This window comes from Lethenteron reissneri, chromosome 20 (genome assembly GCF_015708825.2).
Source record: "Lethenteron reissneri isolate LAM-NWPU_2019-01 chromosome 20, ASM1570882v1, whole genome shotgun sequence".
NCBI lineage: Eukaryota > Metazoa > Chordata > Hyperoartia > Petromyzontiformes > Petromyzontidae > Lethenteron > Lethenteron reissneri.
The window spans coordinates 287,789-300,124 of NC_083798.1; the positions used below are offsets into that span (position 1 = coordinate 287,789).

Consider the following 12,336-nt stretch of genomic DNA (forward strand, 5'->3'; position numbering starts at 1 on the left):
TGCACTCTGGTGGTAGTGCCGTATGTCAAGCCAGCTGACCAGCATTCAGGAAAAAATATAGAGTGAGAAATGAAGCCCTGGTGATTGCTGCAGTGACTTTGTTAACATTTTAAGAACCTCGTCCATCTAGAGCTTTGTGTATACACTTTTTTTCTTCTTCTTAATTTTGACTTAAAATCAAGTCCAGTTCGGTGAGCGATTCAGGCGCAATACACCGGAGCCAGATTCCACGCAGCCAATCACAAGCCGGGGGAGGGCCGACGGGCATAGCGTGTCAGAACGTGGTGACGTCATAACGCTCGCCCCCCCCCCCCCCCCCAGGGGGGTGGGGGGAGGGGGGAACCAAGCCGACCAATCCGGCTCTCTCGCAGGAACTCGCGCGCTCGCTCACGCTAACGTTATCCCGCTCTAACGTTAGCCTGCTCGTTCACGCACACTTAACTCGCTCGCTCGCACTGACTTTAGCTCGCTCGCTCAAGCGCACTGACATTGGCTCGCTCGCTCTCTAACATCAGTTCATTAGCTCGCACTGACATTAGCTCGCTCGCGCACTAATGTGAGCTGGCTCGCCGCACCCTGCACCAGCGGTGTGGAGTCCGCCGCTAAACCAAACACGGTCGAGTGCTACTTAAATTACTTATAATTGTATATATATGTTGTGAAGTTAAGTTAAGTCAGGAACACTTGTGCTGCTCTGGGTGAAAAGTGGGGGCTAAGTTTTGCCCAATCCTGGCCAACTGGCTCAAGGACTTAAAAAAGAAACAAGATGATGATGACAAGATAATCAGTGTTGATGATGATGATTATTAAGACAGATTAAGATGATGATGCTGCTTCTGACAACAGCAGCAGCAGGATAACACAGTCGTTGAGGTGTCTAAATTGCTCCACTTTACACATTTGTCAACAACACCGCCGCCCTAAAGAGGAAATGTATTTAGTGGACGACGTTTCGGGCCCACGCCTATTTTCAAAGCACTTCTCTGCTATGAAGCAGAGCCGTGTGCCTGAAACGTTGCCTGTGGCGTACGATACGATCCCCGCGAGGGCAGGCCAATTGGTGGACGTGTGGAGGAGTCCCTTGTTGTTGTTGTTGTTTGTGTCGTCTCCATTGTCACTGACCTTGCCGCTGATCCTGCCACCGCTATCGTTTGCTCCGTGGCTGAAGTGACCTCGAGTGAAGAACCGTCCGTTCTCACTCGGCCCGAGCTCCAGTCCGGCTGAAGCCCTCCGATCGAGGAGGACGAGGGCGAGGTGGAGACCCTCGGTTAGAGGAAGAACGGAACCGACGGACGGCCCGCGCCGTCACCCGCTCCGCCGCCACCATCGCTGCCGCCGCCGCCACCATGCCTCGCGCCAGGGCCTTCTCGGAGCCCGAGTACTCGGCCGAGTACTCGGCGGACTACTCTGTGAGCCTCCCGTCGGACCCGGGCACGGGCGTGGAGCAGAACCGCGAGGTGACCGTGCGCAGCACGGGCTGCTGCCTGTGCCTGCCGCGCTTCATGCGCCTCACCTTCAGGCCCGAGTCGCTGGAGAACCTCTACCAGACGTACTTCCGGCGCCAGAGGCACGACACGCTGCTCGTGCTCGTGGCCTTCGCGGCCCTCTTCGACTGCTACGTCATCGTCATGTGCGCCGTCATCTACACCGACGACAAGCTGGCCTCCGTGGCGGTGGCGGCCGTGGGCCTGGCCGCCAACGCGCTGCTGCTGCTGCTCTGCTGGTTCCGGGCGCTGCCCGACCGCATCCTGCACAAGTTCATCCCCTACACGCTGTGGATCCTCATCGGGGCGCAGATCTTCTGCTACCTGGGCCTGAGCTTCTCGCGCTTCCACGAGGCGAGCGACACGGTGGACTGGCAGGCCTTCTTCACCTTCGCCTTCTTCCTCACACTGCCGCTCCGCCTCACGCCCATCGTGCTCATGAGCGCCGTGTCGTGCGGCATCCACACGCTCGTGCTGGGCGTCACCATCGCCCAGCAACAGCAGCAACAGCAGCAGGTCGAGGACGCTGAGCTCATCGTGCAGGTGGGTGCGCACCCCAGATCGCACCTCTCTCTCGCTGTCTGTCTCTCTCTCTCTCTATGTCTTCATCTGTCTCTCTATTTATCTCTCTCTATATGTGCCTGTGTCTTTATCCGTCTCTTTATCTATCGATCTCTATGTGCGTCTTTATCTGTTTATCTTTATCTGTCTCTCTCTATCTGCCCTACCACCAGCGGTAAGACAAGCGAGCCCACTCGCCCTGTGTAGGTCTTCTCTGAAGGACTCACCGATGTCGCCTGCAGGCCGACACTTCCCACGTATGACCAGCGGACTCTGGAATCTGCAGTATTTTGTATTTCCTAACTTCGTGCATCATGGCACAATCAGATCCCTGGATGAATTTCACCCTCAAAAATGTGAGATTCCGGTGCCGTGGTGGGCAGCAGGGCGGCAGCGTGGGGGCAGTGTGGGGGCAGCGTGGGGGCAGCATGGGAGCAGTGTGGGGGTATCAGGAATGAAGTGTCCCGGTCGGCGTTGATACGACTGGCGATGGAGTTTTTAAGCTGAAGTTCTGGTTTTTCCTGAACGATGTTTCCACCGGTGTCTATCTCTCTCCACGTCTATCTCTCTTCGCGTCTGTCTCTCTCGTACAGAACCACTGTGTTACACCATACAGAACCCCTGTGTTATACCGAACTCCTGTGTTACACCCTACTGAACCCCTGACCTTCCGAATACGTCGTACAGTGGAATCCACGCATCATCCATTACAACATTCTTCCAAAACAGAAGCCTTGTGTCACCAAACGCAGCGTCCTCTCTCACCCGACACAGAAGCCTTGTCCCACCCCGTACAGAAGCCTCCTCCCACCTGACCCACAGCCCATGTCATGTCGCAAGGTTGCCCGCTACGTCCGATCTCCCGGCGCGGCAGTCGATGCGATGGGGCAAGCCTCCCAAGCCCCCCTCCCCCCATGCCCTCCCCTCGCCGTCCCTGTTCACCCTGAGCGGCAGGTCACGTGCGGTGGGGTAAAGTGTGGGTGTTCCCACCTGGTCGGCGTGCAAGATTCGTGCCGAATTACCCTCCGCGGAGGGGCCGCTCTCGAGGGGCGGCGGGACCCCCATGGTGGTCGGCGCTTCCGCCGGCAGCGGCGTGAGCGAGGCATTGTGGGGCTGCGCCTTCACCACCGCGGTGCCGCGTCTCCCGCTCGGTGGCGATCGGCGGCGACCGGCGGCGGAAACGAAACGCCGGCGGACGGCAACGAGTCGACCGGTGCTCACGCGGCTTTGGCTGCCGAGCTGCACGAGGAGCGGCGTTGCAGGCATCCCACGGGATGCACTTGCCCCAACCGTCTGTTAAGGCTACACGGGCGATCGTTGTCCTCTGTGTGGGACCGTCACGCACGCCCACATTGCGCCTCTGGTGTTCACCCACCGCGGTGATTGAGGCTCCCCGCTGCGGGTCGTGGGGTTTAGTTCGCCATGCTTCACCACGCTGGTCAGTGCGGGTTGGCGACGGCGAGGAGGGTTTACGTTTTGGGGGGGCACCTCCGATTAGCACGGTTGGCTGCATGCGGTGAGAAAGAAGTTCAGCATACATACATGAACATGCATGCGTAGTTCAGTACGACGATGTATTCTACCGCACACTTTCTGCCTACCTTTGGCTGCCGCGGGGCTACGCAGTCGTGCCATGGGCACGGCATGCCAACCGATAATTAGAGCTGTGATGCGGGCATAGATAAAGTGTCCGCCTTTCCTGCTGACGAGAGCGATACGCTCGCGAGTGCCCGCGGTGCCGCCCGTACTCGGACGAGCTGCCGTTTTCATCTTCGCCGGGATGGTGACGGCACGCACCCCGTTTCGTGGTGTTCTGCGTCGAGCCAGCGGCCAGCTCCGAACTAAGCCACGGTTTCCAGAACGATTGGGAGCATGGGTGGAGCGTTGGCACGTCAGCTAGCGTGCTGCCCTCTGATTCCGGGGAGTCTGAGTTCGATTCCCGGGTACGGCTAACATCGGTGGCGCGTGATACCCCAACCAATCCTGCACTCTCCTACCTTCGCCGATGCGCACTGGCCAAGCGTGGTGAAGTACGGTAAAAAAAAACGCACAACCGACACAGTTTGGAGAGCGAGAGGCCCTTAGTAAGTCGGTGGATCGAGGTGGCCAGAGTTTGACTTTGTTGTGGATATTTACATTCGGGGTGATGTCCCACACTCCGCGAGATCAGGGATTTGGTGGGGGGGGGGGTGCCTTTCGTGACCGCGAGGCTCTCCACATCTGTGGATCTGCTCAGAGGCGTGCAGGAAAAGCTCGCACACTATGGGCCTCCAGCCACAACGCCTCCGCACTGCGTCCGCCCATCTCACCCGTTTATTTACCCCCTTTTACGGAGCCGCACGACCGATGCCGGCCGGTTGTTTTATTTCTCCCTCATCGCGAGAAGTCGCTCCTCTCCGATTTATGGTCCCAACGCGGTTGACGACGCATGGCTCCCAAGTTAGGTAACGGATGGCCACCGCTCCCAAAAGAGGAGAATGAACAAACACGCGAGTTGAGCGCCGCGGCAGCTTCGGCGGTGTCGCTGGAGACCGCAGAATTAAACTCAGCTAAGGCCCACTGAGCTGCGTAGCTCTTTTTCAGAAGCGACCTGGCCACAGACGATAGCTCAACGAAGTGGCACATCGCACAGAAATGTATAGCAGCCAAATACTCTGAACGTGTGACATTGATTATAAAAGTGGAAGGAAAAACTGGAGGAACCGGAGAAAAATCCACAGGACCGCGGAGAAAAAGAGATATGCAAACAGCAGGCACCGTGATCGGGATCGAACCTACGGCCTCCTGCATACCAGGCGAGGAAGTTAATATTTCGGCACCGTGGCTCTGCCAGCACTGCCGTGCGTGCTGGGATGCAGTTGTGCCGTGCCGTTGCGTTGCCACTCTTCACTCCCTGTCGCGTTGCGCCTGGCAGTTGCGTGGTCGGTGACGGATACTCGCTGGTCCTCCTCCCCCGGCGCGTTCCAGGCCATGCCGCCGGGGTGTTCGGTTCCTGAAGAAGCTCCGTGAACGTGGAACGAAACGTCGGATGTCGTGCCAAAGGACGCGCGAGGCACAACGCACGTCAAGTAAAAAAAAACACGGACAGCTGGACTTAATTTCTCACCGAGTATATTCCCGAGTCGCTGGTCGACTGGCGTAGGTTTCTCGTGACTCGGAGTAGCCACGGCCGTGGAGAGAGCTCTCCTGGATGTGGTGTGTCGGGGTTTGAAACACTTTTTCCCGGGTCGCCGGCAGACTGCCAAGCAAGCGGAATGAAACTCCGCAGAAGCCCCAGCAGAAGGCACACGAGATGTGGTGTGCCCCACTCCATAAGGTTTCCCATTCCACTTGCGGATGGCACGGAAATGTCGGAGGAGCGCGTGGCGCTGAGCACCGACGCGCGAAGACCGAGGCGTTGCTGATGCTGCTGCTGTATGGCTCCGAGCGGCCTTCTCCGTCGTGTTCCGTTCTCAGCGCCATCGATCATTGCGCTCATGGAGCGGGAGGGAGGGGTCTGGATTTGTTGAATGCACCCCCACCGGCAGATGCCTCAACCGGCCGGGAACTAACACCGATGGCATTGATAAACCGCGATGTGCACCGAGAGCTCGAACTCGGCGGAGGGGAAAAACGTGGATGTGGAAAACGTCCTGCCTGCCCTCAATATTCTCTCCAAACGGTGTCGTGGCGCTGACACGATTAGTCCGCGATGCTCCCCACGGGCGCTCTTATCAAGGCGCGGGTGAGGGCCGGGGGTGGGGGATGGCCAGGAGGGCCTGGCAGCTACGCGGACTTCGTAATGGCCGCGTCGGGAGCGCCGAGCCTTCGTCTTCAACGACTCTTTGAGGGCCCGGGATGCGGGCTTCGGCCCTCGGCAAGTTAGCGGCCGCCTGGCGAGCACCCCCCCACTCCCCTTTGGCGGCCGCGGGGCCCTGGCCACCAAAACATTTCCATATCGTGTCTCGCTTGAGCATTCCTATGGTGGTGGTCGGTTGGATTGCAGATATACAAACGCAGCAAGGGTGGAGGAGGCTGTCTTTACAAACAAGGGATACAAATTGTAGTAGTCTTTCAAAGAGACTGGCTCCCGCCCTGGGAATGTGGAGTATGCACCACTGGCAATTGGTCGTGAGCAATGCCCCCAGCCAGGGTCACCGCTTTGACTTTTCCACGGACGCTTTGCATTGTGAACCGGGGAATGTCTCCAGCACCGCAGAGTTCGCACCCGTGTGTGTGTCCCGTGTGTGTGTGTGTGTCCCGTGTGTGTGTGTGTGTCCCGTGTGTGTGTGTGTGTCCCGTGTGTGTGTGTGTCCCGTGTGTGTGTGTCTCGTGTGTGTGTGTGTCTCGTGTGTGTGTGTGTCCCGTGTGTGTGTCCCGTGTGTGTGTGTGTCTCTCCCGTGTGTGTGTGTTCCGTGTGTGTGTGTGTCCAGTGTGTGTATCCCGTATGTGTGTGTCCCGTGTGTGTCCCGTGTGTGTGTGTCTCTCCCGTGTGTGTGTGTGTGTCTCGTGTGTTAGTGTGTATCCCGTGTATGTCTATCCCGTGTGTGTCCCGTGTGTGTGTGTTTGTCTCGTGTGTGTGTGTGTGTGTGTCCAGTGTGTGTGTGTGTCCCGTGTGTGTGTGTGTCGTGTGTGTGTGTGTCCCGTGTGCGTGTGTGTGTCTCTCCCGTGTGTGCGTGTTCTGTGTATGTGTGTGAGTGTCCAGTGTGTGTATCCCGTGTGTGTGTGTCCCGTGTTTGTGTGTCCCGTGTGTGTGTGTGTGTCCAGTGTGTGTGTGTCCCGTGTGTGTGTCTCTCCCGTGTGTGCGTGTTCCGTGTGTGTGTGTGAGTGTCCAGTGTGTGTATCCCGTGTGTGTGTGTCCCGTGTTTGTGTGTCCCGTGTGTGTGTGTGTCTCTCCCGTGTTTGTGTGTCCCGTGTGTGTGTGTGTGTGTCCAGTGTGTGTGTCCCGTGTGTGAATCCCGTGTGTGTGTTTGTGTATCCCGTGTGTGTGTGTCTCGTGTGTATATCCCGTGTGTTATTGTGTTGTATCCCGTGTGTATGTATCCCGTTTGTGTGTATCCGTGTGTGTGTGTGTGTCCCGTGTGTGTGCGCGCGCGCGTGTGAATGGGCTGTATGTCCCGTGGGGATTGAGCGGGTCTTTTTCTTTTTTTATAACTTGACGAATATCACCTTGGTGGCTATTTCGAGAAGTGACATTGGCCAATAGACACATTGTGTCCCGTGTCACGGAGGAAGGAGGGGCGGGGTGGGCGAGAAGGAAGCATTCCCCACTGCAGCTGCGTGGAGGAGCAGGAGGTGTGGGTGGGGGGGGTGGGCGGTCTTCAGGCAGAGGTGTGCACCCAGAGGGACTCCAAATGACCGCAGCCACGCCGCCGCCGCCCGTAATTACCTGCGCCCGAGGAGTTCATTAGGCGGTCAATTAGGATGGGTTGATGGGAGGGGGGGAGACGGCTGGGGGGGCGGTGGGACATCGCGGAGCCGCGGGCGCACGCCGATGTCAGCGCTCGGGGATGCGGTGGCCCCGGCGGCGCCGGGATCGGCGACGAACCACGGAGGGGGTTGCGTGGCGCTGCGGCGCGGGAATCGGCTCGGGTGCAGTGCTCGTCTCCCGTTCACGGCCCTCCTGAGCCAGCGGTGCGGATTACACATTCCTGTGGTGGGGATTGAGTCGTTGCAAGGGACAGCCACTTCACTCGCTGGATCGTCCCACGAGGGATGATGGGCCGAGTCGTGCTTGCCGTGGAGGGGGCGGGGGTTACGTGACCGTACTTCACCACGCTGTTCGGTGCGGGTTCAGGGAAGGCGGGGGAGCGAATGCCTGGCAGCTCGCGAGTGTGGTACGATAGGTTCTAGTGCCCGCAGCGTAGCCCCGCGACCTGCAACACGTGCCGTGTGCGCACGGTCCACCCACCCGAGCGCCCTCCAGGCTTCAATCACCCTTGGCCTTCGGGATCTGACGTGGTCGGCGCGCTCCGAGTTTCTCGACGTAGGCCGTTCGAGGAGTGATGTCGAACACCGCCACCAGCACCACCACTATCGTCACTACCAACACCACCAACTTCACTACTACTGCCACAATCACCACCACTACCGTCACCATCGCCACCACCGCTGCCGCCAACACCGCCACCAGCACCACCACTATCGCCACTACCAACACCACCACAGCGACTACCACCGCCATCACCACCACCACTGCCACCTCTACCACGACCCCCAGCATCACCACCACCACCACAGACACCACCAACGATGCCACCACCACCATCACCACAACCTCCACTGCGGCCCCTACCATTGCCACCACCGCGACCGCCCCGCGGCCGCCATGTTCATCGCTGCGCGAGAGGAACAATCCAAATCCTCTGCCCTTGATGCTCACCGCGTGGGCCAAGGCTGTCGTTTCCTCCTGGAATAGAAATGCCCCCGTTAGTTTGCGCTACGTCCGAACTGCACCACCGAGCAGCGATCTCGCAAGATTGCAATCGGTTTAAGTTTTCGATAATGATGATTCACAACCCGTCTGTGAAGTCACTGGTGGATGGAAGGCCTCGTCTTAGGCCACGTCGGTCAACGGGTTTGTCTGACCATACTTCACCGCGCCGGTTATTGTGGGTTGGTGACGAGGAGGGGGGTGGGGGGAGGGATCAAACTCGGGTTGCCGGGTTCGTAGTGCAAGTTTTGCTGCGCTAACCGGTGCACCACCGCTCCCTTCCATCCTTTAGATAGTCGTGGAAAACGCCAACTAGTTTCCCTGCTCAGCGACCGTGGAGCATGGTCATCTGCTCCAGGGGTGGGAATTCCACATTGCCGTGGCATGAGCCAGAATTTTCCACAGGTCGATGACAGCTGACGAACTCCGAGTGTGACTTTATTGACTTCTGGTAGACACCCCCCCCCAGCGCTGCGATATCAATATTTGTTTATATTTATTTGTTCTGATGTCTGTTTTACATTTTACCCTGGGATTGGGATTGCAACCGACTGAGATGCAACATGAAAGTCGCACAATGAGCAGGGGATCAGTTTCAGCCGGAGCTGCACGGGGCTGAGCTCCGGAAAGCACTTCTCGTTCGGGCGCTATCACGTTCACATTATCGCGTTATCACGCGTTATCACGCGTTATCACGTGTTATCACGTGTTATCACGCGTTATCACACGTTATCACGCGTTATCACGCGTTATCACGCGAGTCACAAGTTCTGTGGCCTGCACTGAGCCACTGGCCCCCATTCTGAACTAGAGGCGGATTTAGAAACTTTCCAATGGGGTGGGGGTGGCGGGGCTGGGGTGAGGGTGGGGGTGAGGGTGGGCAGTCCCGGACTGTCAAGCTTTGTAAACAGGCCCCCTCCGTTCGTTAAAACAACGTTCAGTGTCTTGTCTCTTCTGGGGTCTGAAAGGGGGTGGGTGGTGGCAGGGATTGATTGATCCCGACCCCCCTCCCCCTTAATGCGTGACCCCGTCGGGAACCATTATGGTTCGCACACCTCGCACGACGGTAATAACCAGGGCGGCCCGCCGGATTCCAACCACGCACCCCCTGGCGACGCTGCGGCCAGGCCTCTTCGGCCCTTCCCCCCGGCCGCCGCGTGCCGTGAGAATGGGGGTAAACAAATGCGGCGCGCGAGGTTGTTATCATTATTACAGTTGAGCGGGTCCCACGGGGGTGGCCCGGATTCCGGGGCTCTGCGAATTCTCAGGCCCTGCGCTTATTTTTGGGAAAAAAAGTAAAACCGTCGGCGCGTCGTGTTGCTCGCTCGCTCACCGTGGCGTGCGCTCGCTGGCACACCGGCTCGCTCGCATCAAGCAGCAGCAGAGTCCGCACTGCAGCGCCTGGCCCTTCTCCGGTTGCCTTCGGTGAGTGGTAATAATTGCACATTACTGGTGTGACCGATAGACAGCTACCAGTGGCTTCCCAGAACTCTGCAGAAGACATTCTTTCGGAAGCCGGACAAACGAGGCGAGTTGACCCCTGACCAGGGATTGAAAATTTGGGATTACTGCATACGAGTAGCAAAATCCTCCCGGCTGTACCCCAGGGCCCCGACCCCGTACTCGCCACGTGGCCAGGTCACCCACGTGGCTCCCACGCGGTTCCCCACGTGGAGGCCGCCCGGGGAGCCGCTCCGCTACGCCGCCGCAGGAGCGACGGCGCAGTTGCGCCAGTGGTAGCTCCTGACCCACGCTCGGAAGGACACGAGGTCCAATCCCGATTGGTTGCTCCATTGCTCCACGCGGTTATAGAGCCTGCCTCCCCCCCCCCCCCCCCCCCCCATCGGGGCGGCACGATCGGCGGAGCTCATGGTCAAGCACCGGGAGCACCGGACGGCGCCTCCGTCGCGACGCCGAGGAACCTCGCCTCCCGACGGCATCGCTGTGCAGAAAAATCGGTTGCTTGTCGCTGCGACGTACTGCACGCAGGAGGAGGAGATTGATCCCACATAGTCATCTCTGACCGATCACAACTTTAGCCGTGCCATTTGTTGCCGGCCACTTGACGTTTGGACACCTTTGGTGCCTGTGCGCAGAGCTCGAACGTGTCGAAAAAATAACAATAAACCATGAAAAAGAAACCATGAAAAACTGTAGGTTCACTCGCAGCTGCAGGGGCCCACAACCCAGGAGCTCGGTCTCCTGCCGCAGCGGGCAACAAGGGCCCCTGTGGGCAGCACGGCCACCTCGGTCGGAGCGGCCGTTTCAACGGGACCGCCTCAGCCTGCCGCCACTGCCACTTGACCAACGTCCGGTGCTCGCGGGCCATATAACACCGCGTCAACACCGCATCAACACTGCACTGATTACGACACAAGATAAATTGACCATTAGGCTGTGCGCTCGCATTCCTTACTAAATGATATATACACATGTATATTCACCAATTGCCCCCAACCACTGCCCCCCCCCCCCCCCCACGCTCGTGCCCGCTTGCAAAATTTCCCGGACCTCACCACCGTGCGTGGCGGGGGGGGGGGGTGCAGGTGGAGGGGGGGGCTCGCTTGTGGTGTGCACGCTTCGCGATTCTCGCAGGGTCACGAGGACGCGTTCGCGAGTCTACCCCACATTTCCGCCGTGCGTCTCCCGAACATCCGGCCATGTTTATTCACGGTGCCCCGGACTCGCCGCGACGACAAAATATTCGCGCGTGTGTTTACATTCTGTCGAGGACGCACATATGGGGGAGGGGGGGTGGAGGGCGGGGGCGTAAGTTTACGAGTGGCAAACGGTGGCGTGACCAGGCCGACGCGGCGCAACTGCCGCCGATCATCTCGGTGACTCTTGTTCCACGCACAACAAAACAACAAACAAACAAAAAAAAACGTCCATCAGAAGATTTGGCCCACCTTGCCGGTCGCGCGACCCTCGGTGCCGCGGAGTCACGAGCCGACGCGGCACGCGCGGGGAGGTGGTTGCGCGCCTGTCCCCGGTGCGTCTGGGCCTTCTCCAGACGTTTCAGGTTCCTTGCGCTGCGCCCACGGAGCAGATGGCGGCCGTGAGGTTGGGGGGGGGGGGTGCAGGGTTATAGACGTCGTTTGTTGGTGGAATTGCCTCGGGGGGGGGGGGGGAGGACCTCTGCGTTAACCTCGAACGCGTTCCAGATGCGGAGAGCGCAGGCTGCCTCGTTGGTCGTGGCCTCTCTTGGGCGGTCTTCAGGCCGGCCCCCGAGCCAAGCGCTCGAAGCTAGAAATTCCCACAATCACGCGACAGCGGCTGGCCAGACCATCGTCGCAGCCGCTGCTAACTTCCCGCAAAAGTGTTACGCGTTTTATTGACCCCCCACCCCGCCACCCCCCACGAAGGGAGACGAGGATGGGCCGAGAGTCAGGCTCCTCGGCCCTGCGCCCGCGAGCCTCGCGCACGGCGCACTCCGGCCGGCCTGCGCGTCGGCTCGGTGGCACTCGGCGTCCGAGTTGCGGTGACCTTGATCCGAGTCCCTCCGGGTCTCAAGCTCAGGCATTGCCGTGATTTCGGAACGTCCGTTTCAGACGTCCAGGCTTCCCATTGAAGCCGCCAGCCAACGGACAGACGGTCGGGATGGACAGATGAAAAAGCAGCCAACCTTATTTGTTTTCACCATTGTGGCTTAATGGTACCACCCATGGGTGACCAATGCTAATAATGATTTCCTTGAAGCGTTTTATCTCCAGACCACAAACATGTTACGATAGCAAGGTCACCGCGGTAGCTCTTTTATGAGCAAGCTGTTGTTCAACGAGGGCGCCATGGCCACGTTTGACAGAGAATCTCGTTTTGGAAACGCGACCGCGGGGTGAAACGTTCCCGCACTGCGAAGAGGCGTCCAGCAGAGCGGAT

At 59.0% G+C, this 12,336-nt stretch overlaps 1 protein-coding gene across 4 annotated transcripts in view; it reads left to right on the forward strand.

Annotated features, from left to right (window-relative positions):
* Positions 1–12,336, forward strand: part of ADCY3 (adenylate cyclase 3) — a 96,357-nt gene that overhangs the window by 8,327 nt on the left and 75,694 nt on the right. For all 4 annotated transcript variants that reach the window (XM_061554501.1, XM_061554503.1, XM_061554504.1 and 1 more), the window contains exon 3: positions 1,169–2,027. In XM_061554501.1, coding sequence (XP_061410485.1) covers positions 1,347–2,027 — 681 coding nt within the window. In that variant the 5' untranslated portion in view covers positions 1,169–1,346. The remainder of the gene's footprint in view (positions 1–1,168; positions 2,028–12,336) is intronic.